At 46.2% G+C, this 27,219-nt stretch overlaps 2 protein-coding genes across 7 annotated transcripts in view; one reads left to right on the top strand and one right to left on the bottom strand.

Annotated features, from left to right (window-relative positions):
* The first annotated feature begins 1,163 nt into the window (after positions 1 to 1,163).
* LOC115104257 (transmembrane ascorbate-dependent reductase CYB561) lies at positions 1,164 to 10,963 on the top strand. 4 transcript variants are annotated; one of them, XM_029625593.2, is made up of 6 exons: positions 1,164 to 1,467; positions 2,439 to 2,652; positions 5,813 to 5,911; positions 8,063 to 8,166; positions 8,369 to 8,526; positions 9,429 to 10,963. In XM_029625593.2, exons 2-6 carry the CDS (start codon positions 2,442 to 2,444, stop codon positions 9,622 to 9,624), a joined length of 768 nt encoding a protein of 255 aa, XP_029481453.1. In that variant the 5' UTR covers positions 1,164 to 1,467; positions 2,439 to 2,441; the 3' UTR covers positions 9,625 to 10,963. The 4 variants fall into 4 exon arrangements, with proteins under 4 accessions (XP_029481453.1, XP_029481451.1, XP_064862592.1 ...); XM_029625591.2 differs by having other exon boundaries at positions 1,385 to 1,467; positions 2,435 to 2,652; XM_065006520.1 differs by lacking the exon at positions 9,429 to 10,963 and adding an exon at positions 8,715 to 9,422 and having other exon boundaries at positions 1,385 to 1,467; positions 2,435 to 2,652.
* Positions 10,964 to 11,036: 73 nt separating this feature from the next.
* The window catches only part of LOC115104256 (protein TANC2-like), a 145,317-nt gene continuing 129,134 nt past the window's right edge, over positions 11,037 to 27,219 (bottom strand). For 2 of the 3 annotated variants that reach the window (XM_065006517.1, XM_065006519.1), the window contains 20 exons: positions 26,039 to 26,074; positions 25,347 to 25,628; positions 24,433 to 24,554; positions 22,476 to 22,707; positions 22,037 to 22,281; positions 21,624 to 21,827; positions 21,131 to 21,462; positions 20,823 to 20,931; positions 20,579 to 20,701; positions 20,244 to 20,480; positions 19,859 to 20,044; positions 19,699 to 19,792; positions 19,469 to 19,602; positions 19,182 to 19,305; positions 18,765 to 18,940; positions 18,421 to 18,553; positions 16,826 to 16,917; positions 16,560 to 16,706; positions 15,481 to 15,581; positions 11,037 to 14,967 (listed from right to left, as the gene is read on the bottom strand). In XM_065006517.1, the coding sequence (XP_064862589.1) occupies positions 12,978 to 14,967; positions 15,481 to 15,581; positions 16,560 to 16,706; positions 16,826 to 16,917; positions 18,421 to 18,553; positions 18,765 to 18,940; positions 19,182 to 19,305; positions 19,469 to 19,602; positions 19,699 to 19,792; positions 19,859 to 20,044; positions 20,244 to 20,480; positions 20,579 to 20,701; positions 20,823 to 20,931; positions 21,131 to 21,462; positions 21,624 to 21,827; positions 22,037 to 22,281; positions 22,476 to 22,707; positions 24,433 to 24,554; positions 25,347 to 25,628; positions 26,039 to 26,074 (5,099 nt within the window). In that variant the 3' untranslated portion in view covers positions 11,037 to 12,977. The remainder of the gene's footprint in view (positions 14,968 to 15,480; positions 15,582 to 16,559; positions 16,707 to 16,825; positions 16,918 to 18,420; positions 18,554 to 18,764; positions 18,941 to 19,181; positions 19,306 to 19,468; positions 19,603 to 19,698; positions 19,793 to 19,858; positions 20,045 to 20,243; positions 20,481 to 20,578; positions 20,702 to 20,822; positions 20,932 to 21,130; positions 21,463 to 21,623; positions 21,828 to 22,036; positions 22,282 to 22,475; positions 22,708 to 24,432; positions 24,555 to 25,346; positions 25,629 to 26,038; positions 26,075 to 27,219) is intronic. The other variant, XM_065006518.1, reaches the window with a different exon arrangement.

Raw genomic sequence — 27,219 nt, 5'->3', positions numbered from 1 at the left:
GATAATGACACTGAGCCTTTTTCTAAAAAAGTTTTATGAGATTGGAGAACACATTGGGAGGGATCTTAGACCATTCCTCCATACAGAATCTTGCCAGATCCTTGATATCTTTCATCTGCTCTTATGGACTGCCCTCTTCAATTCAAACCACAGGTTTTCAATGGGGTTCAAGCCCAGAGACTGAGATGGCCATTGTAAAATGTTGATTTTGTTGTCAATTAACAATTTCTTTGTGGATTTTAATTAGTGCTTGGGGTTATTGTCTTGCTGGATGGTCCACTTGGCCTCAACCTAGCAGAGACAACCAGGTTTTTGGCTAAAATGTCCTGGTACTTGGTAAAGTTCATGATGCCGTTGACCTTAACAAGGGTCCCAGGACCAGTGGAAGCAAAACAGCCCCATAACATCAATGATCTACCACCGTATTTTACCATAGGTTCATAGCCTCGGGAAGTAGGGATGCTGAGGGTGCTGCAGCACCCCTTTAAAAATCATAATAATAATAATAATAGAATAAAACAAAATATTGATATAAAAATATTGATATATTCTGGATACATTTTTTTTCTAATAAAAGTAGTCGTTTAATAGTCCTGTAATGGCGGACGGATATAGCCACATGCAGCATGGGCAAAAATGTTATTAATTACTTTGAAATGTTGAAAATGCCTACTTGAATTAAATAAACTGTTCTTTCCTGCATCTTTATTGTTCAACATAAACATCTAGAGCTGGGCTATTTAGGCTGCGTTTACACAGGCAGACCAATTCTGATAGTTTGTTCCACTATTTGATCCTTTGACCAATCACATCCGATCTTTTCACGTCAACTCTTTTTTCAGAGCTGATCCGATTGGTCTAAAGACCAATTCGTTTAAAAAGTTCAGAATTGGGCTGTCTGTCTAAACGAGCAGACAAGATCACACAGCCCATCTTTATCCAATATGCATCAGTATCAATTAAAGCAGTCAACTAATTGGTCATTATGCCTTTTTAATGGATTGTTTTGATTCAATGCCGGTTCTGCATCTGCAAGGACGCACTGAGTAGCCAAGGTAATAGACCTTTGGACATTTGTCAGTGCGGTGCCAGACATCATTCTCTCTGAAGGCTGTTTGTGCTCCTCCCTCCTCTACGTTTGATGCTAATTGAAGGGAGGGGGAGTGTATAACGTATTTCTCTGTCAACTCAACGTTTAGCTGCGCCACTGTTTCTGTCACGACCAGTCGACAGATCCACCCACTCGCGACGTTTTTTGGAGCGAGTAATATAAAGATAAAGCTTATTGTAAAATATTTAGTGGCAGGCCTATGCTATAGGACTTTATGGTGTTTATTTAGTAATGAAGTAACTACGAAAATTGTAGGCGTATCTAGGAACCAGTCCAAAACACACAAAAGGAGCGGAACAAGGATATCCACTCTCTCTCAGACTTGCTGGGAAAGCAGGTTATTTGAGGACCAAACGGTAAGTGGAACATGTCCTACCATACGGATGTTTGCGCTTGAAGTTGTATGAGGATAGGATAGAGCTCCTAGACGTGTGGTATCCAAAATTATAGTCGAGGATAGCCTGTAAATAGTGTTTTGTTTGTCAATATTTTGCGTACATTTAATTACATTTCTCACACCATGCGCGATATTTGGTTCTTGTTTCTGACATGCATTCATCTCATATCCAATCAGTAGCCTAAAATAAGGGTTGTGACGTTTCGTAGCAGGTTAGCAGAGCATTTTAGTTCATGTTAACTCTTTTTTTTCTTAACCTAATTATTCTAACCTACTAGTTTAATTCTCCTAACCTGCTGCATAAGTTCTCCTTACCTATGAGAGTAACTTTCGTCCCTAGTTGTATATCATCTAGTAAAAAAACAAGGTGTGTAAACTAAGCAACGCAATTTTAACTGAATACACACACTTTGGATAAAAACGCTGTCCTACTCCTATAACAAATATTAAACTCAATACACAATTACATTGACACTTTGAATACAGTCATACTCATATCCTTTAACAAACTGTTATTCAACTGAAGAGCAAACACCTAGTCATGTGAGTGTTTTTCACATGGATGTGATAAAGTTTCCCCAGTTTAGAGCTCTGCAGTCTCCCATCACATCATCAAATGAGTCCAGAAGCAGTGCAGTAAGAGGACGCTTGTGTTTCTCAATCCCGGAGACATGACTAGACTGATCCAATATTTGGTTATTTCTGACTCTTTTAGGGTGGTGACTGGTAAGAGACTAGGTAAAGATTAAGATCACAGGTTTTGTTCATCCATGAGTCAATGGTCTTTTCAGAAAGCTATAGGTGGGACTAAACAGGGGCCTGGAGGTTTTCCTGGTTGGTTCAGTCAGGAAACTAGTCATTGTGCTTTTTTATTTTCACCACCGGACAAAACCATCATTCTCCCCCTCCCTTTCTATCCCTTCAAGACAGACCATGGACGATAGCCCTCAGCGGGCCGTGCAAGGCCTGGGCTCCTTCCCGTGGTACGTGGGGGGGACTCAGGTTCTGGGCCTGGCCTGTGTGGTGATCACGGGCGTGTGGATGGGCAGGTATCACGGAGGCTACGCCTGGGATGGTTCGGGACAGGAGTTCAATGTACATCCCCTCTGCATGGTCCTGGGCCTGGTCTTTCTCTATGGAGATGGTAGGGAAGAATTAAACCAACTAAAATTAGAATGAACCATTCCTCCAGGAATTTAGTTAATTAATGGCTCACTGTCCCAGTGATTGAATTGGTAATGTAGCACAATAAAGTAGCTCTCATTACTGCTGCCGTATGTACACAGACATGGATGGAACACTGGTCACTTTAATAATGTTTACATACAGTTTAACCCACTTCATATGTATATACTGTATTCTAGTCCAGGCGTATCTTATTTAACTATTGCTGTACATATACTATTAATATCAGTGTATTCTTCAGATATTCTATCCATATACTGTCTATACATCCCATCATACATATATACAATGTTGAGTCCGGTGTATATATCTCACACACACATGACTCGACATGGCTAGTCCTAATATTTCTTCATTTTACTTTTAGTTTCGTGTGTATTGTTAGATATTATTGCACTGTTGGGGCTAGGAAAATGAGCATTTTGCTACACCCGCAATAACATCTGCTAAATATATGTATGCAACCAAAATAATTAGATTTACTGGTAGCATGGAGAGATGGCGGTAAATGAACAGAGGGAAGCTGAAGCCACAGTGTGTCTTTGAGCCACAATGGCAGTTGTCTTCTCTGATGTCTGCTCTGTCAGCCCAGGGGTCTTCTGACCTATTGCATTAGTGTGATGCTAATGCTACACAGGGCTCAGGCCTGAAGGCACAGTGTCTCTTCTTTGAGCCACAATGGCAGTTGTCTTCTCTGTCTGCTCTGTCAGCCCAGGGGTCTTCTGACCTATTGCATTAGTGTGATGCTAATGCTACACAGGGCTCAGGCAAAGGCCTAAGGGCACACCCTGCAACAGGAATACATCCCTAATGCTATTAGGGTGGGAGGAGCCGAGACTTTATTTTTTGTTTGTTTCTAGGCCGTTGTTTTTCCCCCTCTGTGTGAGAGAAATGACTATTGCAGGGATTTGTTCCCATAAATAGTACTATGATAAAGTCCAGTTCTCTGCTGCCTGTGACTGGAACGAATTGCAAAAATCGTTGCAGTTGGAGACTTATCTCCCTCACCAACTTTAAACATCTGCTATCTGAGCAGCTAAATAGCCCACCCAATTTACCTACCTCATCCCCATACTGTTTTTATTTATTTACTTTTCTGTTCTTTTTTACACCAGTATCTCTACCTGCACATGCCCATCTGATCATTTATCACTCCAGTGTTAATCTGCTAAATTGTAATTTTTCGCCTACCTCGTGCCTTTTGCACACAATGTATATAGACTTTTTTTCCTACTGTGTTATTGACTTGTTAATTGTTTACTCCATGTGTAACTCTGTGTTGTCTGTTCACACTGCTATGCTTCATCTTGGCCAGGTCGCAGTTGTACATTTTATTTGACCTTTATTTAACCAGGCAAGTCAGTTAAGAACAAATTCTTATTTTCAATGACTGCCTAGGAACAGTGGGTTTAACTGCCTGTTCAGGGGCAGAACGACAGATTTGTACCTTGTCAGCTCGGGGGTTTGAACTTGCAACCTTCCGGTTACTAGTCCAACGCTCTAACCACTGGGCTACTTGTTCTCAACTAGCCTACCTGGTTAAATAAAGGTGAAATAAAAAATATAAAAAAATAAACACTTACGGGAAAACAGTTGCAATGAAAGCAAAAGTTTTCAATAAGTTTTCCATTGGTCCCTGAATCCAGACAGTAATGACAAAAATAAGTTATTCAGCCACTGACAATAATGTAAACAAAATCTCCTTTGTGGTGTCAAATAAAACAGCTGCTTGTTATTAAGTCAGCTATAGCAGTTTGATTCCTAACATTGCTACAGCAATTGAATTAGGACATTAAACTAATGTTCTCTTAGCCATTAGTGTGAGTGGTCGGTCCAAATGGAGCTGGAATGAAAACACCCTCCAGGGAAACCAGCTGTCCTTAGTGGGATCTGGAGACACACAGCAAATACTTTTTGCCTGGAACGTTGTTTGTGTTTCTGCAAGGTTAATATGTCTTAATAATTGTAATAATACAGGAACTCAGTTGAACAGTTGTTTGTTTGTCCCGTCTGGATTACTGCAACTCGCTGTTGGCTGGGCTCCCTGCCTGTGCCATTAAACCCCTACAACTCATCCAGAACGCCGCAGCCCGTCTGGTGTTCAACCTTCCCAAGTTCTCTCACGTCACCCCGCTCCTCCGCTCCCTCCACTGGCTTCCAGTTGAAGCTCGCATCCGCTACAAGACCATGGTGCTTGCCTACGGAGCTGTGAGGGGAACGGCACCTCAGTACCTCCAGGCTCTGATCAGGCCCTACACCCAAACAAGGGCACTGCGTTCATCCACCTCTGGCCTGCTCGCCTCCCTACCACTGAGGAAGTACAGTTCCCGCTCAGCCCAGTCAAAACTGTTCGCTGCTCTGGCCCCCAATGGTGGAACAAACTCCCTCACGACGCCAGGACAGCGGAGTCAATCACCACCTTCCGGAGACACCTGAAACCCCACCTCTTTAAGGAATACCTAGGATAGGATAAAGTAATCCCTCTCACCCCCCCTCCCCCTGAAAAGATTTAGATGCACTACTGTTCCACTGGAGGTCATAAGGTGAAGGCACCAATTTGTAAGTCGCTCTGGATAAGAGCGTCTGCTAAATGACTTAAATGTAAATGTAAATGTTGTGTTCTCTTAGCATTTCTGCAACATTTTTATGCTAACCAACCCTCTTGGTGGCAGCTACTTGTCAAGTGTTTGAAAATGCATTCTAGTGGTCTTGTTGAATGACTTCTGCCCCGTTCAAAGCCTCAGCTTACTTAACCTTCACCTCAAACTCACTGGGACTAAAACACCTCCATAACTACCCTGATTCACCCTTTTGTAGCCTCATACCTGTTATTGCCCTTGGTGCCATGTTGGGTGTGATTATGGTACTATGACAAAAGTAATGACTAACCTTTTAAATGGTTACAGCAGATTAAGGTGAAAAAGCAATGTTTTGAAGGTTAACTGTTTTATTTCAAATTAGTGTATAATCATGCTACAATTAATTTACATATTCCATGTACTACGTGTGAACGTTGTCAAGTCTGACCACTGTATATTTAGACTTCATTATTATCATGTTGTGGAAATGATTTGAATAGTCTTATGTGAATGGTAACCGGCCTTGTTTGTCTCTCACAGCGATCCTGGTGTACAGAGTATTTAGGAATGAAAGCAAACGCAACGTCAAGGTTCTCCATGCTGTGCTCCACCTTCTCGCCCTCATTATCAGCATAGTGGGTAAGGCCTGTGTGGGTGTCTGTCTATGGACAAGACTTGTTGTTTTGGCCCTTTCCCCTTGAACCCAAACATTCTAAACTAATTTAAATTCGTAGCTATTGTGTATAAAAGGAAGATGCCTAACCTAGCTAGTTGAAAATATTATATATATGAGACATGTCTTGCATGGTGGGGCAAACAAGTGGACTTATCTATCGGAGGGTCATAAATAGGTTCTCTAGGGCCAGATCAGTCATTCAGACTAGAGGTTGACCGATTAATCGGCTTGGCCGACTAATTAGGGCCGAGTTCAAGTTTTCATAACAATCGGTAATCGGCCTTTTTGGATGCCAATTACGTTGCAATCCATGAGGAGACTGCGTGGCAGGCTGACCACCTGTTACACCAGTGCAGCATCAAAAGGACCTTGTGGCAGCAAGGAGCCAAGGTAAGTTGCTAGCTAGCATTAAACATATCTTATAAAAAAATATTCACAATTACTAGTTAACTACACATGGTTGATATTACTCGGTTAACTACCTTGTCCTGCGTTGCAGTGCCTGTTAATTTATCATCGAATCACAACCGACTTCAACTTCGCCAAACAGATGACTTAACAAAAGCTAATTTGTGAAAAAAGCACAATCGTTGCACAACCATAAACATCAATGCTTTAAAATCAATACAAGTATATATTTTAAGAAATTAATGTTAGCATGTAATATTAACTAGGGAAATTGTCACTTCTCTTGCTTTCAGTGCAAGCAGAGTCGGGGTATATCCAGCCATTTGGGCCGCCTGGCTCGTTGCGAACTGTGTGAAGACAATTTCTAACAAAGACCGTAATTAATTGGCCAGAATTTAACAATTTTGATTTAACATTGAAGGTTGTGCAATGTAACAGCAATATTTAGACTTGCCACCAGTTCGATAAAATACGGAACGGTTCCGTATTTCACAAAGAAACTTTTTGTTTTCGAAATGATAGTTTCCGGATTTGACCAGATTAATGACCAAAGGTTCGTATTGCTGGGTTTATTATAATTAAGTGTATGATTTGATAGAGCAGTCTGACTGAGCGGTGGTAGGCAGTAGCAGGCTCGTAAGCATTCATTCAAACGTCATTTTACTGCGTTTGCCAGCAGCTCTTAGCAATGCTTGAAGCACAGCGCTGTTTATGACTTCAAGCCAATCAACTCCCGAGATTAGGCTGGCAATACTGTAGTGCCTATAAGAACATCCAATAGTCAAAGGTATATGAAATACAAATTGTATAGAGAGCCCTATAACTACAACCTAAAACTTCTTACCTGGGAATATTGAAGACTCATGTTAAAAGGAACCACCAGCTTTCATATGTTCTCATGTTCGAAGCAAGGAACTTCAGCTTTAGCTTTTTACATGGCAAATATTGCACTTTTACTTTCTCCAACACTAATATTTAAACCAAATTGAACATGTTTCATTATGAGACTGAGTTGATTTACTTTATGTATTATATTAAGTTAAAATAAGTGTTCGTTGTTCATTCAGTATTGTTGTAATTGTCATTATTACATATGTATAGAAATAAAAATCGGCCGACTAATCGTTATCGGCTATTTTTGGTCCAATCGGCATTGAGAAATCATAATAGGTCGACCTCTAATTCAGACCCACAGCTAGGGTAGACGCACAAATCATCATTATTTTGTTCAAGTTCGCTAAGAGATGGTGAGGAGAAACTAATGGTGATGGCATGGCTCCTCAAAATATAAGGGAACTGGCAAGATAAAAAAACGTACGAACGTAGTAGGCTATGAACATAGGTAACATGAGATGACTGCGCATGCTAACCAGGAATCAGTGGTGCGGCATGGGAGTGTAAAGCTGAATCACAGTAGCCTGCGTCATGTACTGAGGTCTGGAGTAGTCATGGAAACAGGCAGGTGTATCCAAACCGGTCATCAATTTAAACGCTGCAATCTGGCTTCAGGCAATCTTTACTGACTCAGAGAAACATTTGGTTTGCAAGCAGGGTCATCATGCCCTCATATCCACACATGGAGGCAGGTAAAAAAAAACACTAAAGAGTAACATTCATTGATTATGTACCAACTCATAATTGATCAACATTGTTCTATACAAAATGAATGGGAAAGATTGATAGCATGTCTCATTGCATCTCCTCAGGTATCGTGGCTGTGTTTGACTTCCATAATCATAACAAGATCCCCAACATGTACTCCCTTCACAGCTGGTGTGGCATGCTCACCTTTGTTCTCTTCTGTGTACAGGTCAGCCCTCGCCTCTTCTGTGCACACATGCAGTTACGCTCACACACAAAAACCAAGCTAATAATTTCAACTTTTTCCTTGTATCAGAATACCAATTAATGTACTGTTTGCACTGAGAACCTAGCTGTATACAGGCAGTAGCTCTCATATTACATTCTAATAGGCATAATCGTTTAATAACGTTGGTCCTCTACTCCTTCAGTGGCTGATGGGGCTTGGTTTCTTCCTCTTCCCTGGGACATTAATGGCGCTGCGGAGCTGGTACCTGCCACTACATGTCTTCTTTGGCCTGGCCATGCTCGCCATGTCCTTAGCCACCTGCCTACTGGGCATTTCAGAGAAATTGTTCTTCAGTATCCAGTGAGTATTACTATGCAGGGGCTCAGTTCCAATATCATACCACCACGTACAATTAAGAAATGTATACCAATGGCATGGATTTGAAGTGGTATGCTAAAATACAGAAATGCACACAGGGCCTTGTTGGGCCTCCCGAGTAGTGCAAGGTGGTGGATCAGTGCCACTAGAGATTCTGGGTTCGCTTCCAGGTTGTCGCAGTCAGCCACGACCGGGAGACCCATGGGGCGGCGCACAATTGGCCCAGAGTCGTCCGGGTTAGGGGAGGGTTTGGCCGGCAGGGATGTTCCTGTCCCATCGTGCACTAGCGACTCCTGTGGCAGGCCATGTGCAGTGCACACTGACGCCAGGTGTGCTGTGTTTCCTCTGACACATTGGTGCGGCTGGCTTCCGAGGGGTAAGTGGCCATTGTGTCAAGAAGCAGTGCGGCTTGGGTTGTGTTTCGGAGGACACACGGCTCTTGACCTTCGCCTCTCCCGAGTCCGTAAGGTAGTTGCAGCGATGAGACGACCAATTGGATACCATGAAAACGGGGTTAAAAAAAGTCATTTGGTAAGAGACGTGCCAGATGTTCAAGGCAGTGGTAGGTTTGTCACTTTGGATGATGTTGAAGTGCTACTACTTTGCCCAGCTCTACCCTGCTAAATCATAGGGGAGTTAATTATTGTACAGGGTGTTTGGGGAAAGCTGAGCTTTTGCTGTCTGGGCTATCTTTATGACAATGTGGTCAGACATGAATTTTAATGATGTTGAGTCTTTGCACATTATGACTCATTCTCCTGTTTGGTGCCATATGTTATGCTTAAGATCCTCTTGATAAGTCACATGGAAATATAACTAATGATTCTTTGTACTGTATCACAACAAACTCCATTATGATATAATACAAATCTTTTTCTTCCCAGACACACATATTCACAGTTTGCTCCAGAGGGGATCCTTGGTAACATGCTAGGACTGCTGCTAGTAGCATTTGGGATTCTGGTAGGCTACGTGGTGACACGGGAGGACTTCAGGAGACCCCCGCACCCAGAGGAAGAGGCTTTATCTGTGCACTTTAAGACCCTGACTGAGGGGCGAGGGAGCCCCACCTCACCTTAAACCAGGAAACACTCCTGTGTGCTCAGGCTTTTATTTAAAACATTTTTATTTTTAAAAGCTGGTGTATATGAGCTGGGCTGGAACAAAAGCCTACACACCCAGTATCTCTCCAGGACCAGCTGGAGATCTGGCTGATTATGCAGTCTTTATTTCATGTCACATCAAGAGCTGTTCTACACCCCCTTGTGATGAAATGGAGGTATGACAGGACTTATTTGACCAATGTATTTGATTGCTGCCATATTAGGGCTCTAAAAACAAAATAGCCTTTGGTAAGTGTTCAGTGAGGACAAAGCCAGTTAGTTGTGCCTTCATCTAGGGCAGTAGAGTTATACTTTGTTAAACAAAGTAACTTCCAAGCTTGTGATAAACAAAGGAGTTGCAGTTCATTCAGAGATATGTTCATTGTGACAAAATATTGAATTAATCTTCCCCCCAGAAGTTTCAACCCTAAAGCACATCTGGCTTGATGGTTACTTGACTAATTGAATCAGGTGTGCCAGTTAAAACGTCTGGGGGGGCCCTAGGAGAGAGTTGGGAAACCTGCTACCACCTATCCAATAGTTTCAGGCAATTGGATATGTCAAAACAGAAAATTACCCAATCAAGAAAGTAAGTGATTAGGATACTCTGTAGAGCATTGCGCTTGCAGGATAGTGGGTTCGATTCCCGGGACCACCCATATGTAAAAAAATAAATCAAATGCATGCATAACTAAGTTGCAAATTTTCATCACACTTGAAGGGTGGAAGGCACTACAACCAAGACATTTCAAGGTGGGGAGGTTTAAACGTTCCTTATGTTAAATCGACTGCAGTATAGGTATGTAGTCAGTTATATTGAGAAGTGTCAAATAAATGCATGTTCTGTGATATGCAGACATATTTTATCTTAGTTACTTTGTTTCACTATGACAGTGTAGAAGTAGTCATGACCTGTAGAGGGCAAGGTGTAGGCCTACTCAAAATCCTGTGATCGTTATATTGCAGGAACTCATTTTTTTGGAAAACCCCCCCAGCTCAAGTGATATCTTGATTTACAGAGTCAATTTGGTAAATGTAAAATGCTCAGAGCTAGTGTAATTAGAAGGGAGTTACTGGATTTAATTGCACTAAGCTGCTTATATCTGTATCCATGTTTGCGAATAGATTTAAGTCTATGGTTGGTGTATGAATGTTATGTATTGTAATTTGCTTTGTTCAAAGCATCTACTTGTTCGAATAATTGAACTAAGATCACTTCTTGATTCAATATCGCTGCCTCTTTTCACTTGTGGAAACTTGTTCTATACAATTAAACATATTGCCTTCCTATCGCTTATTAAAGATGCATGACTCAATAGGTGTTTGTTTGATAGTCTGTGTCAACATGTTTAAGAGACGTCGGTACTGATGATGTGAACAAGCTAAAAGTAAGAGCCGACCCACATTTATTTTCCTTGAAGTGGTAACCAGTTTTAAATAAGTACATTTTACAATTGCATGTTTCTTATTACCTTCTCGTTTCAAAAACACAACTCACATATACAGACAATTTACAGAACTCTGCTCAGCAAGCCCAAAAAAACAATTAAAAAAAGATTCTGCCTCCCTCTCCAAATATTGATAACTGCTATACAAACAAATATTACATGTTTATATCAGCATGGGAGTAAGCAGAGAACAAACATGCATTTCTATGCAGCACAGCATGTACAATTATTTACACAAACTATAAAAAAAAGTTTATTGAAAATAAATGTTATTTTGGGTGTTAATCCAGACATGAGGGTATTGACTGTAGGGATAAGTCCCTCCTGCAACAGGCTCAGATGTAGGGTTAACCTTTGGATGCACCGCTTGTTAATATCAATCAACTGGCTCATTAACTTCCTGGTTGGAGTGTTTATGAACAGTCTGATCAGAGGCTCCACCTATTACCAAACAATCAAGCACACCAATACACAGTAAATAATAAAACTGTTAGCCTAAATGTTTGACATTTTAAAGTAACAAATGACTGAGTAAAAATGTCAACTTCACAGATAAGGGGTTCATATGTTCTTGTAAGAGAAGTATCTGTTCAACTGATTGTTGTTCATACTAAGTGTCAGTAGGGGATAAAGGGTGTTGCCTGAAATCCATTACAATTGACAACCTTGTATAGATAGATCGTAATGTAGCCTAGTCTTGACACCACTTTCTTTAGTGTATTTTTTCAAAACATATCTAGTTTCATGAAAATGCACTGTAAAGAAAGTGTAACCAAAATGTAGACGTTGGATGGTTTTGTACGTTTCTGAATATATATAGGCTGACTACAACAATTGATAACTCGGTTTACATCCTTAACCTACATATTAGCTTTGGACCTATTTCTGTTCTATATTGAAGACGACGTCTGACCACCTAATTTCCATTGTTTTATGGACGGATAAAAATAGTCCTTCAATGACCACTTGGGTCAGTTGAAGTCATGTGTGCATGCTGCCAACATCTTTGACCCTTTAGTGGCCAAAAGTGTATGTAGTACAGTGTTATGTTTGAATAACTGCAGATTTGGCTGGTAGAGATAATTCAACTGTAAAAGGAAACATTCAAGTTATTGGAAAATAAGAAATGCCCGTTTCCCAAAAGCTTCACAAAGCCTCTGCTGCATATCACTTTTTGAGCAAAGAAAAAAAAATACAATCCAATGGAAATAATATATATAATGTATTTACAAACATAACTTAAATGATAAATATTACTTTTTTTTTGTGTTGCTTTTCCTATGTACAAGTATGTTGAAGTCTCTTTTCAGTCACATTTACAGCAGAGAACATGGTCTTAGTGAAGGGCGGCCTTCTATTGAGTTATTCTGAAGAAGGCATTGAGAGTTTGGACTTCAACAGGTTAAGCAGGGAAGTGCCCATGGCTTGAGTGTGACCATCCCAGGACAGGCATTGAGGGGCAGGGAGAAAACGGCAAGCAGCAGTCTCCCCTGCTTGAGATCTGGAGGTGTCCAGGTCAAGGTGTGTGGTATTAGTCCTCCTACATGCTTTTCCAACAGACTCCAGTTCCTAAAGTTGTGGATCATCCCTGCCCCCTCCACTGACTATACAAACTACTCTGCAAACAGAAGGCCAACATATTCTGGAGTACTGGAGGTGTTGGATTCACCTGGCAAACTGCAGTTTTAGGCTTTCTTGTATTCATCCATAGTAAATGGCTTTGAAGGACAGAGGCAAAGAAGATGGACGGGAGGAGAGTTTAAATGTGTTTGTCTGCAGTAGTGTTGCCTTCCCAGTCTCATCACATACCCTTGGGGTTGTCTCTAAGTCATTGCAAATCAAAATATCTGCAGGCTTATCAGTCCTCTCCCTCAGTCCCTCCCTAAACGTTTGACTCCACGAAAGGTCTCTTTGGTTTGATAGGGGACGTGGGGCCCTGCCTGTCCCTGGAGTGCTGCATGTACTCGCTGTCCTGGTAGGCCTGGGCCACAGGCAGCATCCGGGCCACCTTGACGTCTGGGTAGGATGGCACCTGGCTCACACGGCCCATGCCATCTGCCCTGCCATCCCGTGAGCTGTTAGCTGGCGGCTGGTAGTAGTCATCGTCCAGGAGGTGTCCGTTGTGGGCGTTGTTGGTGCGGTTGTAGTAGGCGATGTGTCCCAGGCTGGGCTGTTGGCTGTAGCCATGCTGAGGGCCAATGTTCCCTGGAGAAGTGGTGGAGCTTGTCACTACCGTGTCCAGGGAAGAGATGGCCCAGGAGCGCCCTATTGTCTGCGGTTGTGGTGGCAGGTACTGGTGAGTCCGCGCCGTCTTGTCGACAACGCCCATGAAAGGTGTGTTTCTGGAGCGGAGCGCCTTGTCTGGGTACGTCCCTCCCACCACCCTTATGTCGCTGCACTGTGGATGAGACACAGGCGACAGGTCGTCGCAGTAGACACTACCATCCTCGTAGGACAGCTGTAGAGGGATTTCCATCTGCTGGGCTGAGGTGGAGCCACGGAAGCCTGGGACTAGATTAGCTGCAGAGACCCCACCCAGGCTTGTGTTGGAGTGGGAGAAGCGGAGGCCTACGCTCTGGGAGTGCATGAGGGGCCGGGGAGTGGGTGCGTGTGGCTTTGGCTCTGCGTTGGTGGCACTGACAGGTCGGCGCAAGCCGTGGGGGTTCTCCGGTGATCCCAGCGCCGCCTGGTGCTCCATCTCTAACTCCATCTCCATCTGAGGTGAGACAGGGTAGTACGCTGCCGACTGGCTGCGGCTGATCTGGGGGGCCTGGCTGTAGCGCGGACCTCCAGGCCGGTAAGCTGAGGAGGGCCGCTGGGGGAGCTCGTCCTCCATTGGGACCATCTGGATCCCACCATGTTGGTACAGTGCTCCTGCACTGAGGCTGGCCTGCACCTGCAGCGTGGGCCTCCCTTCCAGGGCACTGGGGAATATATTCACTCCGTCCCCCAGCTCGGCCAGGTCGGGGGGGAGGCGGGTGCTCATGGAGTGGGCCATCTGGCTGTAGGCACTGGTGCCCAGCACAGCACTGGAGTGCACAGCGGAGCTGGGCTGGTTGGTGCGTACGATCTGGGCCTTGGCAGGCTGCAGCCACTGGCCCTGCTGGGGAGGCTGCTGCTGGGAGGGCAGCTGGAAGGAGCGCTGGCTGCTCATCTTAGACAGTGGAGACTTCGGCCGGCCGGGTATCTGCTCCGACTGGTAGCGGGCTGAGGCCGACTGTGGCCGGTACAGACCTCCTCCGCTCTCTGAGGTGGGGCTGGCGTGGTACTGCCCCCGGCGGAGAGGCGAAGGTGGTGGGCTGAAGTTGTACTGCGTAGCGGAAGCCTGGTGGGCTGTGGAGGTGTGCGGAGGGCTAGGCCGGTAGTGGGAGCTCTGGTGCGTCGGGGAAAGTGATGGGGAGGAGGACTGGTAGCCTTGGCGCGTGGGGGAGGACATGGAAGGGGGGCTAGGGGGCAGCTCGAAAGCCTGGACCATGGAGGGGCCTCTGGAGAGGTAGGGCGAGTTGCGGTGGCCCGGGGAGGGCAGCAGGCTCTGGATGAGGGGCAGGCCAGAGGGGCTAGAGCGGGTCTCGGGAGTCATGCCCATGGGGAGGCTCTCTAGGTCCTGCTCCAGGTAGTCCTCGTCCTCTTCAAACAGGTCCTGCACTGGCTGCATGTCCTCCAGGCGGGGCTCCAGGGACTGGGGAGGGGGCAGGGACTGGGGAGGGGGCGGGGCCTGCTCTCTGGGAGGGGATGGGGGAGGGTCCAGCTCCTGTTGCTCCTCGAACTGAAGACACTCCTCCTCCACCCTCTGCAGCAGGCGCTGGATCTCCCGGTTGTTGGGGCAAAGGAGGGTGGCCTCATTCAGGTCCTCCAGGGCTGCGTGGAACTGCCTGAGGTGGATACACAAGGGGGTGAAGAGGGGAATATCAAGAGAGAAAAGAGGGAGATTGAGAAAGAAGAGAAAGCATTATGAGGGAGGAGCAGGAGAGGTGGAGGGGGTACAGATGAGCACCACAAAGCATGAAACCAAAGACTGAGGGAGTAGCATGTGGTCAAAATGACAGCACCACAACTGTTCAAACTACTTGCCCTCACATAGTAGTCGGGCAAAGTACACTAAAACATAAAAAAAATGAGCCATGACAATGAGCAAGAGAATGAACAAGTCATAGGGCTAAGGGGATACAGGATGTGTAAGCAGACATAAAAACCACTCAACATGACATAGGGTGAAAAACATGGCCAAAATGCTCATGAACTCTATTATGTCCCCCTGTAGTCATCTGTCTACAGCGCATTGGAAACCTGGTGATCATGTGACATGAGGGCCCAATTGGATCCTAAGGCTGAGCTCACTCTGCGCTAGGCCTCCGCCTCCCTGTTCTCCCCGTCGCTACGGTTACCTGCTGCTGCGCTTGGCGCGGGCTCTGGCGTAAAAGGCCTCGTACGATTTGGATTTCAACTCTAGCGCCTTGGTAGCAAACTCCTCAGCCATCCCAAAGTCCTGCAAGCAACAACAGCAACAGGGCCGACAGTCATTCACAGAGCCACGCGTGGAGCGGTACATGAGTCAGAAATGAGTCAAGAGGTGAGTCAAAAATGAGTCAAGAGATGAATGGAAAAAAGGTTATAGATGAGTCGTACATAGAACCATGTACAGAGTCAAACATGAATCATTCAGGAGTCTTGTATCAGTCATACATATAACCATCCAGAGTAAAACAGAAGTGAATAACTGAGTCGATGAGATCGATGGAAACTTGGGTTCAGATAGAAGACACCCAAGAAAAAAAAACTGAAAGACAAATGGACGACACTGACGAATAAAAAAGAATACACGAGTCCATGACGATACCATGTAAATTGAGCAATTAAAAACATTGATATGAACAAACACAGGACACAGACTTTCAGAGACATACAGACACAAAAGACAAACACATTCACACGCACAGAAACCGCTGTTGCACTGCTCTGTCATTAGAACCTCAGCTGGCCACTATGGCTCTGACCCAAACCAACCTCCCCTTTCACCTCCTCTAAAGTTACCAGAGCTACAAACACAAACCAAAACCAAGCAAACTATAAGAGGGAATGGAAGATGCAGGGATATGGGCCTAGGTTAGATGAGGCTATGGTTGAGGGAGATTTACCTTCAGCTATTATGTTGAAGTCTGATCTACTGTACATTTTTGCACAATATCGCTGTCAACCTTTTGAAACCAATATTTTTACACTGCTTAAATCCGCGTGCGGTTTTATAATCTATCAGAGGAGCTAAATATCTTTGTTTGGGTCGTTGTATTGTAAGCACAATGAACAAGCATACATCCCAATGAGGGATAATAAAGTTGTTTTGTATTGTAATGTCTTGGTAAACCTTGCAGATGGTAATGCTGTTGAGTGTAAGCAAAAAAAGCAGCTCCTGTCACAGCCAGGTGGGGTGAGGGGATAGAGGAGGGTGCAGTGGAGTGTCACTCACATTCATTTTCCTCCGACAGCGGGACAGGTTGAGGAGGAGGGACACCTTGAGCTCTCTGAAGGTCTTGAGGTCCTCGCTGAAGCCCTCGCGGGGGAACTTCTTTAAGGCGTACTGGTACCGCTGGGCCGCCTCCTTCACTTTACCTTTCTACAGGACGGGTAGAAGAAAAAACCCTCAGAAAGGCGAGAGACTAGTACGGTTTGGCACCACAACAGTAGCCCTCAATGACCACTGTGCTATATCGCTATATTCTAGGAAGGGCTGACCTTGTAGAAACCATCTCCTTCCTCTATCAGCTTGCTGAGCAGGACGATCATGATGTCGGGTTTGGAGGTGGCCATGGCCCAGGTGGCCGGACCTGGCGGAAGACAGCAGGGGGCATGATGGGTAACGGGAAGTGGCCGGAGGAGAGTGGCAATGACAGGAAGAGGGGGCGTGTCTCAGAGTACAAGGACCGACAATGAGAAGGGCAAGACAGAAAGGAGTAGGGTGAAGTTGCCCCTAGATGCTGATCTAAGGTCTGTTTTGTTTTTCCCCTCCATTAATGGTTTACGTTAGCATTTGGAGAGCGCAAACTGATCCTAGATTTGTAGGTAGGGGCAACTTCACCTCGGAGTGGAGCGAAACCAGTTGAGAGGTCGAGATGATGATGAAGCTCTACCCAAGATAAATATGGCGTGACTTACTGAGACAGACAGGTTTGGGGTTTCTTTGCCCCTGCATGTGCCATTTAAGCGCTCAGCTAACAGATGGATACATAGATATTGATGTCATACCTGGTGCAGGAAGGATCTAACTCAAGTACAGAATCAATAACTTAATCTCTAGTAAAGCCACTGGGAAAACGATCAACTTATTTATGCGCCAATGCCAATCTCACCCAACATGAATATACAATAATATCTCATTATTAGCCAGAGTTATTCTGTGTTATTCTGCATGCTATGTGTACGGGGGACAGGCAAGCACAAGCCATGCCAGAGCAGAGGGGGTTCACACATGCATTTATGGCTTCCCACCAGCAGGGGGAATGCATGGACTGTGGGCCTTGTGGTGTTTGTGTCACAATCTCTTATCGGCAGTGGATGACTTGAATGGTTAGCTCACTTCACAAAGCCACATATAAAGAGAAAGGAGGGTAAAAAAAAGAGGATGAGAGAGTGAGATCAGAGATGTATACAGAGAGCGGGCAAACTGTGTGTTACCTCGGGGTCGACTGGGAAGAGTCTGATATCCTGATTACGGAGAGGGGGCGGAGCCAGGGTTATGAGTGACAGGTTAGAGAAGGGAGTTAGGTGGGTGAAATGAGAGGAAATATAATGTAACCAACCCAATAAGAGGAACCAAGAGAGAGAGAGTGTGTGTGTGTGTGTGTGTGTGCGAGAAAGTGAGAGCGAGAAAGTGAAAAGTGAGTGAGTAGGGAGGAGGGAGTGAGTGAGATGAAGAAAAGAACAGAAAGAGGCAGAAGTGAGAAGCTGTGGCCAAAAAAGTGTGTCAGCAAAAGAAAAAGGTGCAACAGCAATGTCAGCAGCAGTAGGAGCAGAGGGAGGGGCCTCACATCCACCATTATAAACATGGTGGAAACGGAGGAGGGGGGTTAGTGGTGACTGGGGAGGAAGGCATGGCGAAGCCTTGGTGAGCACCAAACCACATAGGGAAGAGATTCAGGCAGTAGTTGACAACATTCTAGGAGTCAATGGCCACTATAGTCCTACCGAGGGGAAACACCAGTATACTGAATAGAACTGTAACTGACTAAAGTTGAAGCTAAAGTAGAACAATATTGCACAATTAGAAGACAGTCCTTTACACCAGTGTTTTTAAATCTGTGTGTGACTAGTGACCTCTAGCCAGTTCGTACCCATCTTGGCTCCCTTCTTGAGCAGAGCCACCACCACAGAGGTGTTCCTGCAGCCCACGGCCCGGTCCAGAGGTCGCATCCCACTGTAGTCCACATGCTCTATCATCGCCCCGTGGTCCACCAGATACTGCACCTGGAGACAGACGGGCGGGGGGAATAAGAGAGGGAAGATGGGAGTTTAAAGGATGAAGAAAATTTGAGGGGGAAAATGAAGAGGAGGAGGAGAGAAAGAACAGAAGAGCATTCTACCTTCAGGTACTTATTCCAATCAACAACAGTGAAAACTTTCTCCGTGCTGCACTGCCATGGGGAGGTCATCAACGTGGCGACCAACGACCACTTACCACTTCTGAGTCTCCGTAGAAAGAGGCCAGGTCCAGGGGGGTGCGTCCACTCTTATCGGCGTGGGCAGTGGCCGCGCCCCTCTCAACCAGGCAGCGCACCAATGGCATGTGGCCCTTCAGACACGCCCAGCTCAGAGCAGTCAGACCTTCCTTGTCCATCTGGGCCAGAGACGCACCTGCAAGAGGGGGTTAAAGGTCATGTTTCCATGGCAGCCAGGGTCATAACATGGCGACTTGGCAGCTGTTTTTGTCCATTACTAAATATTACACATACTTTATATATTTGCTACATGTTGCCCATGTGCAAGTCAAACCTACACTTTTGCAGTTGCCTTTGTACTTTTACGCTAGTTACTCTGAACCAATGAGAGTAGTAGAGTGTGTGGTGGTGATGTTGAGGATGAACTGAACTCTGACCTTGTGCCAGTAGGAACTCCGCTGTGCCGAGGTGGCCCTCTGAGGAGGCCATCATGAGGGGTGTGCGGCCCTGCTTGTCTGCCATGTTGACGTCAGCTCCATGGTTCAACAGCAGGTCCACTATCTGAGGAGGAAGAAACCAGATAGCATGTAGCTACGTTAGTATTTTTTTGTCACCATTGTACTCTATCATTGCTAGTAGTGTATTTTAATATTTCAAATTCAAGTTGCATGGCTTGGTGACTTGAAATAATAAATGGGTGCGAAATTCAAAAGTGCCCACCCACCTGCCAATGTCCCTGGCGCACAGCGCTGAAGAGAGGCACGATGCCCCGGCGGTTAGGCTGTCCAACCGCTGCCCCTTGTTCCAACAGCAGCCTGCACACATCCAGCTTCCCCCTGCCTGCTGCTGCAGTCAGCGCTACAGTGGGAGAGAGGGAAGCCAGGGTCAGTGTGGGTAAAAGCATTCGACAGACTTTGATACAGTCATACACAAACAAACTAATATAACACGTACCAGTCTCTCCCCAGAGTGTGTCAAAGTTGTTGATCTGTGCTCGCTCCTCCTCCTCCTCATCCTTCTCTGGCAGGTCCAATAGGTAAGAGGCGATCTGTACAGGAGACAACATTCAGACCTAGTGTGTGTACAGTGTGTGTGTGTGTGTGTGTGTGTGTACCTCTGTGTATCCCATGCTGGCCCCTGCTATAAGGGCCTGCTGGACAGCGTGACTCTTGGTGAAGGCTCCTTGAGGCTGTCCGTCAGGGTTCCAGTCACTCTGCATCAGGAACTTGACCACCTGCAGGTGTCCTCGCAGTGCAGCGTGCACCAGCGCACACTGACCGTTCCTGTCCAGGTGGTCCACCTACACACAGGGAGAGAGAGGGTCATTATACACATGCACACACACAGACGTCACATGCAGACAGTGTTCAAAAATACCTATTGGTACATTTTTCTACCAGAGAGTTATATTGTGTTGTGTAAATGCATCATAATGCTGTTGTAATAAACCTCAATTGCCAAAGTGACAGTATGCACAGTAGTGGTGGTTGGTCCCTGACCTTGGCCTTGCAGGCGCAGAGCGCAGTGACGATGGACAGGTGTCCAGCGGCGGCGGCGTAGCCCAGCGGGGTGAGGCCGCTGTCGGACTCCCCGTCTATGTGCGCTCCGTTCTCCAGCAGCAGGCCGGCTGTTTCCGCGTAGCCCAGGTGGGCGTGGACACACAGCAATGGGGCGTTGTTCAGAACCTCAGAACGGTAGTTAACGTTGGCGCCGCCTAGGACCAACAAACGGCTCACCTAGAGGGAGGAGTGTCAGACATATAACCAATACACCAAACATTTAATGTAATAGTGCTTTGGTTAGGCCATTGCTGTTGTGAGTGTGTGTCCAGTACCTTGATGTTGGGTGTGTAAAGGTTCCTCAGTGAGGCCAGAGCAGTGGAGAGCCCCTCTGTGCTGTAAGAGACCCACAGCCCTTGCAGGACTGACGAGGAGACCCCAACCTTCTTACTCAGGCCCTGTGGAGAAGATAACAGTAATATCAACAACAGTGTTACTGCACAGTGGGTAGAACCTATTGACCCAGATGTTGGAGGTGTGCTAGCATGCTGTAGTGATTTTGTGGTGGTGTGTCGTTACCTTGAAGATGTGTGCTTTGAGGATGTGGTGGCCCAGCTCTATGGTCTGCTGCCGGTTCAGTTTGCCCTCCTGACGTGAGAACCAGAAGGCCAGGAGTGTGTGGCCACTCCTACAGTGACAGAGAGATGGCGAGGAGGAGAAGGGAGGAAGAAAATAGGGAAAGTGGAGAAAGATAAGATGTAGAGAGAGGGAGAGAAATTAAGAACAGAAAGCTCCACAAATTCAAGCTGTAAACATTGATGTTCCAGGTACACACTGGCTTTGCAGAGGGTCTGTTTGTTCCTCTCAGGGGACCAGTGTCTCCCTACCTCGGGTCACAGAGGAACTTGGTCTTCTCCCCGTCCTCCCTCCAGATGAGCCACTCCCTGAAGGAGGGGTGTGTGAACATACGTGTTCCGTCCCTCCTCCGCACCAGGAAGGGCGATAGCAGCTCCAGTCGCCCCTGGAAATCTTCCCAGTCCAGGGCGGGGCCTCGCACGGCACCAGCATTCACTGCCCCATACGCCTGCTCGTCCGTGAGGGGGTGGAGGGAGGCCACGGCCACATTGAGCAGGGGGAGGGCACGCTCGAAGGACGACTGGGTGGGGAAACGCATGTTGAGCTGCAGCAGGTACACCTCAGCCAGGCTCACCGGCACCACCTGGGGGGAGACATGGAGAAACACCTCGGGTCAGTTTTGTAAGGAAACATCATAAAAACTTTCACAGAGAGAGATAAACAGACAAACAGGCAGAGTATGGAACACAAGCAAAAACCTTGAGACATACAGTATATAGCTCCAGGACCGAGACACAGACTCACCTTGAAGCTGGAGCTCTTGAGCACCAGGTAGCCCTTCTCGATGAGGTCTAGCGTCAGCTTCAGGTAGAGGTAGGAGCCGCGGCTCAGGGCCTTGAGGTGGGTGCTCAGCTTGGCGAAGGCTGCGTTGTCCAGACGCCCGTTGAGAGACACGTTGCTCTGGATCTCAGCACTGCCCTGTATCCTCTGCAGCAGGTAGCCCTGCAGGTCGGGAAGAAAAAGGAGTTCAGCATCATGATAACTTGGGGGGGGGGTAATACTATCACCATGACCACTTTTATCACAATAGTTGATAATCCTTTTAAATCACGGTTGACTACTTTTACTACAATGATTGAGGTTGGAGTGAGAGATGACTATCAGAGAGTAAAGACGTCAGACAGATGGTTTGGTGTAAACCTGAACCCTACCTGCAGGTCCTGGTCTATGGCATCATTCTCCTCCAGGCGGTCAAGAGAGATACGGTGGAACGGGAGGGGATGTGTGATCTCCTGTAGGGAGGTCCTGACGGTGACCACCAGTTTGAGCCAGGGAGGAAAGCGTTCCATGGTCTTACACAGGAAGGAGGTGATGGTGTCGCCGTAGTCCGGCTTGTGGAACTCTGCCTCATTCAGCCCATCTACCAGAATGATCAGGTCCTCCTCACATGCTATCTTCCTCTCTGATGAACACAAAGACAACAAGGTTGTTTATCAGGACAAGGAGTGGAAAGAATTGACTATTAACTACTGAGATGGGGCATTTTGTTGTTTTTTGGAAAACATGAATGGAGCTGGCCCAAACCCTGAGAGAAAATAACAGTTTATCAAATGCACAGCTCCTGTGCAGTTCCATAAACCCTTGAACACCCCTGACCTCTGTGCAGGACGTCGAGGGGCTCCAGCACGCCCCTCCTGAAGGCATTGAGGGGGTCCTGGACACAGGAGCGCAGACTGAGGGTGCTCTGCAGGTGGGGCTCCCGTAGCAGCTGCTCCCTGTAGGCCATGAGCTGGGGTGCCCGGCACAGCAGAGCCGCCACGTTGTGGACAAACTCTGGCACCAGGCACGTGTAGGCATTGTCCGCCTGGCAGTAGTGGTATGCCACCACCTGGGGGCGATAGAGAGTGGAAGTGAGATAAAAAAATAAAAAAATATTACTTTTATATAGGTGATCCCATTGAAATTGAAAATATATTTTATCCAGATACCTCTGATTATCACACTTTATTTTTCCAAAGAGAGAGGTACATTTAACTGAATCCACAAGCATTTCGCTACACATGCAATAACATCTGCTAAACGTGTATGTGACCAAAAAAATTGGATTTGAAGAGGGTGCAAATCAACCCACACAAATATATTCCGTCTTGAATCTTCAGCACGTAACAATCAAATAAAACACGAACCAAACAGGCCTAGGTGACATTCTGTGCCAACTAACCACTATTATCTTTATGACACAAGAGAGTTAAAGCAGACTGAAGCACAGCTACAGATTGAGGCTTCATTAAAACATTGTTGAAAAACAATACCATGTTACATTATTCATTGAAGAGTGATGACTGCTGTGTAGCTTGTTGTGACTGTCAGGTCTTTGTCTCTAGTGTGTCAGAGGAGTTGACTGGCACTAAGACCCTGGGGGTGGTGAAATGGTCCAGGATCAGATCATTTTTAACCCCCTTGATGGATAAGGTTAGGCAGTCTGATCCTAGATCTGTAGTTGAATGTACAGTATAATACAGCGCCGCCTTGGATAGAGTGGACTTGGAGTGCTGAAGAAAGCCAGTAGGCTTCACAGACTGGCTCCAACGTAAAGCTTCCCTCAGGAACATTTCAGACTAGATTAGAGAGCTTCACTCCGAAGGTCATACACAGATTCATAGCCGTATACTTCTGGCAACTGACATCCACAGGGATGTGTGTAGTATTTGTGATGCTTGTGTGTGGTAGAGTTGTGTGTAGTGTGAGTGTAAAGTGTGTGTAGAAAGTGTGTGTGTGGGTCAACCACTGGAGCAGGCTATCATTAAGAATGCATGTGGCCGCTAAGGGGATCTAATGGCTTGGCTGGAACACTGCTCCCTGGGCCTATGCATATTTCATTAGGCCATAGCACAGAGAGACAGAGGAAACAAGATAGAGACAGAAGAGAGAGAGATGGGGGGGGAGTGAGAGCTACCCTTTTGTTTTTCTTCTGTGTCTGCACAACACCACCAGTCATGAAAATGGAATGGAGAGAGAGAGAGACAGAGAAAAAGAGACGGAATGAAGAGCCAGATTGGATAGCAGGAGTTGACAGTGGATGGAGGAAGAGGGAGAGAGAGAGTGCTAAGAGACTAAAGGAAGATATTAGCATCAGTGTTGCTAGACAGGATGGGTTAAGGACATAGGGAGAGAGCATGGAGAGAGAAAAGGATGTAGAATGAACAGAATGCAGATAACGGAGAGAATGAGAGAAGAGCGGCAGCGGATAGAGAGAATGAATAATAGAGTGAGAAGGGAGAGAACAAGGCCACAAGGAGGTCAGAGGGCAGAGACAGTTACCAGACCAGAGACGCTGTAGGAAAAAGCTGCTGACACTGAAGAACAAAGGAGCAGGTGAGCAGGCTTTGACAGCATCAACACACCTTCCCCCTTAGCAATGTCTCAATGACCAGTTAATTAGTTGAATCCGGGCCACGTTCAGTAAGGCACACCGGTGTAGAACGTTCAAATAAAAATAGAACATAGTGTAAACCAGACATGTACCTCTTAGCAAGGATTCACCCAGCTAGTCAGGGGGTTTTGAATGGTACTTAAGACTACTGAGTGGTGTGGTGGTGTAGTAGTACTGTACCTGTGAGGCGAGCCGCCGTAAAGCCTCCTCCTGGCGTCTCCTCATCTCGGGCGTGCCAGGGCAGCTGCCCCCCAGGGTGCCATGGGAGTGCTGGGGCTGGGTGAGGGGCAGGGTCTCTCCATCTGAGAGAGAGTGAGAGAGCGAGAGGGAGGGAGGGGGGGAGAGAGCGAGAGAGAGTGAGAGTGTGAGAGGGGGGAAGAGAGAGAAAGGAGGGAGTTGAGTGCAGTTACTGTGTGCATTATTTACACAGACACGAATGCTTTTTATTCGCATCTTAAGACACATGCCCAGTGTCTAATGACTTTAAAATACTAAAGTATTTTTGGGGGGTATCTGTACTTCACTATTCATATTTTTGACAACTTTTACTCTACTACATCCCCCCCCCAAAATAATATACTTTTTACTCCATACATTTTCCCTGACACCCAAAAGTACTCGTTACATGCTGAATGCTTAGCAGGACAGGAAAACTGTCAAATTCACACGCTTATCAAGAGAACACATGGTCATCACTACTGCCTCTGATCTGGCAGACTCACTAAACACAAATGCATAATTTGTAAATTATGTCTGAGTGTACCCCTGGCTATCTACATTTTAAAAACAAGAAAATGGTACCATATGGTTTGCTTAATATAATGAATTTGAAATTATTTATACTTTTACTTATGTTACTTTTACCAATTCCATTTACTTTTGATACTTAAGTATAGTTAGAACCAAATACTTTTACTCAAGGAGTATTTTACTGGGTGACTTTCACTTGAGTAACTTTCTATTAAGGTATCTCTATACCTTTACTCAAGTATGACAATTGGGTACTTTTTCCACCACTGCCCAGTACAACAGGCCCTCTAGCAGCAGCCAGCATTGTTATACACACACACTCCTGTAGGACGGTATAAGCATACGTTTGGGCGAGGCGTGGGGGCTGTCCGAGGCGATCTGCCTCATGCGGTTGCCGTGGCAGCTGAGTGCCACCAGGCGGGAGATGATGGCAGTCTTGCCGAAGCCCACGTTGCCCACGACAACCACACCTCGATTGGCTGCCGAGTCGTCGCCATGAAGACGGGCGTCCACTTCCTGGAAGAGCCACTCCCTCCCGGTGAAGAGCGAATCAGCTGTCAGGCTGGGCACCTCGAACAGAAGGGGCTTGAGGGCGATATCCGGGGGGCGGTAGGGGGCAAAGCGTACTGGAGAGAGAGAGGAAGGGGACAGATTACAGGTGAGGGAAAAGACACAGGACTTGATGTCATTGTCATTTCCTCAGTGCAACGTCAGCTTTTCACCCATAGAGGGGGATGTTCATCAGAATAACACACACCATGGGTGAACGCCACCATTGGGCTTCATACTAAGAACTACATAATGAAACAGAACTACTAAGTGTATGGGTAGATACTGCCTGTATATAACAAGTACATATGTTTAGCAGAGCGGGGGGGCAGGGGATTAGATAACATATTGTAGTAGAGGGATACTGTCCTCCTACTAATACAGCACCACTAGTTTAATAAGCACATCATTATAACGTGGCATTAACTGATGTAGAACAGTATAATGCCTTATAATGGGAGAAGAGAAAGAGAGGAGCATCACTTACGTGAGTTAGATTGCCAGGCATGGCTGTAAGCAGAAGCTGAGGCAGAGGACAGAGGAGAGAGACAACGCAAGAGAGGAGAGAGAGACAAAGCATGAGAAAGAGAGAGAGAGAAATGGAAGGGCAGGGAAAGAGGAAGAGAAAGGGGAAGATGGATGGGAGGGTTGGTGCAGCTAGCTAGCAGAGGAGAGGAGAGGGGATGGTGAGAGGGAGGGAGGGAGCAGGGTGGTGGGGAGCCACACCCAATATTTCATCCCTGATCCTAGGATGAAGCCTCAGACACATACAAATATCGTTTGAGCATATTTCTTGTTGTTGGAGCCCATGTTTTCTGTATATGCCTCAGAGCAGAGGTTGTGAGAGTGTGTGCGTTCAGTAGTTCTGTACTGAGGAGTAAGAAAGGCAAAGGTAAGGCGATATCTCAATGAGTTTTCATTCCCGGTGTGGTCTGATCTTAGGGAGAAAGTGCTGTGGTAAGCATGATAGTGTGACAGGCAGGGGGCTAAAAATACAGTCAGAGAGAGTGTAGGGAATAGAGTGGGAGGAATAGAGGGAGAGGTATAGAGAATTGGAGAAAGATAGGGTGTGTGCGTTTGTGTGTATATATCTGAATATCTGTGTGTGTGTGTGTGCATGTGCAAGTCTGTTTGTGCGTGTTCATTGTGTGTTCAGTGTGTGTCTTTGCTAGTGTGAGTGTGATTTAAGCCTTAAAAAGCCTTGGCCATGAGTGATGGGACCTCAGACAGGACCCCTGCAGTGACAGATGAGCCAGGGAGTGGTGAGGAGCGAAGGTCGATAACATTGATCTGGGAGGGGAGACGGATTAAAGTAAACCAGGGTGTGTGTGCGTGAGTGTGGTGTACCAGGCCCAAAGGGAGGGTTACATCACCCAATAACAGGCAGGGATAGGGGTTTAGAGGGACTGAGTGCACCAAGTATGTCTACACAGATATACACTCATCATACTTACTAACACACTGATTTACAAGTATACTCCAAGACATATACAATCTCTCTCTCTCTCTCACACACACACACACACACACACACAGAGATTTTGAGAGTGGTCAAGGTAGAGTGGGAGTAAATAGGAAGATGAAGCAGATTTAGCACACACCACAAAATTACCCCTCACAACCCCAGTCCCTAAATCACCCCACCTCCACTCCCTGACCCACACCCCA

This window comes from Oncorhynchus nerka, linkage group LG21 (assembly GCF_034236695.1).
Source record: "Oncorhynchus nerka isolate Pitt River linkage group LG21, Oner_Uvic_2.0, whole genome shotgun sequence".
Classification (NCBI taxonomy): domain Eukaryota; kingdom Metazoa; phylum Chordata; class Actinopteri; order Salmoniformes; family Salmonidae; genus Oncorhynchus; species Oncorhynchus nerka.
The sequence above is the reverse complement of the archived record's forward strand: the minus strand, read 5'-3'. Positions and strand labels throughout refer to the sequence as shown.

Bases quoted from the DNA above. Each gene is read 5' to 3' on its own strand.
- LOC115104257 (XM_065006520.1), top strand. From the start codon at position 2,442: ATGGACGATAGCCCTCAGCGGGCCGTGCAAGGCCTGGGCTCCTTCCCG. The intron at 8,167-8,368 runs GTCAGCCCTCGC...CTACTCCTTCAG, and splicing joins TTGTTCTCTTCTGTGTACAG to TGGCTGATGGGGCTTGGTTT. The intron at 8,527-8,714 runs GTGAGTATTACT...GTTCGCTTCCAG, and splicing joins AAATTGTTCTTCAGTATCCA to GTTGTCGCAGTCAGCCACGA.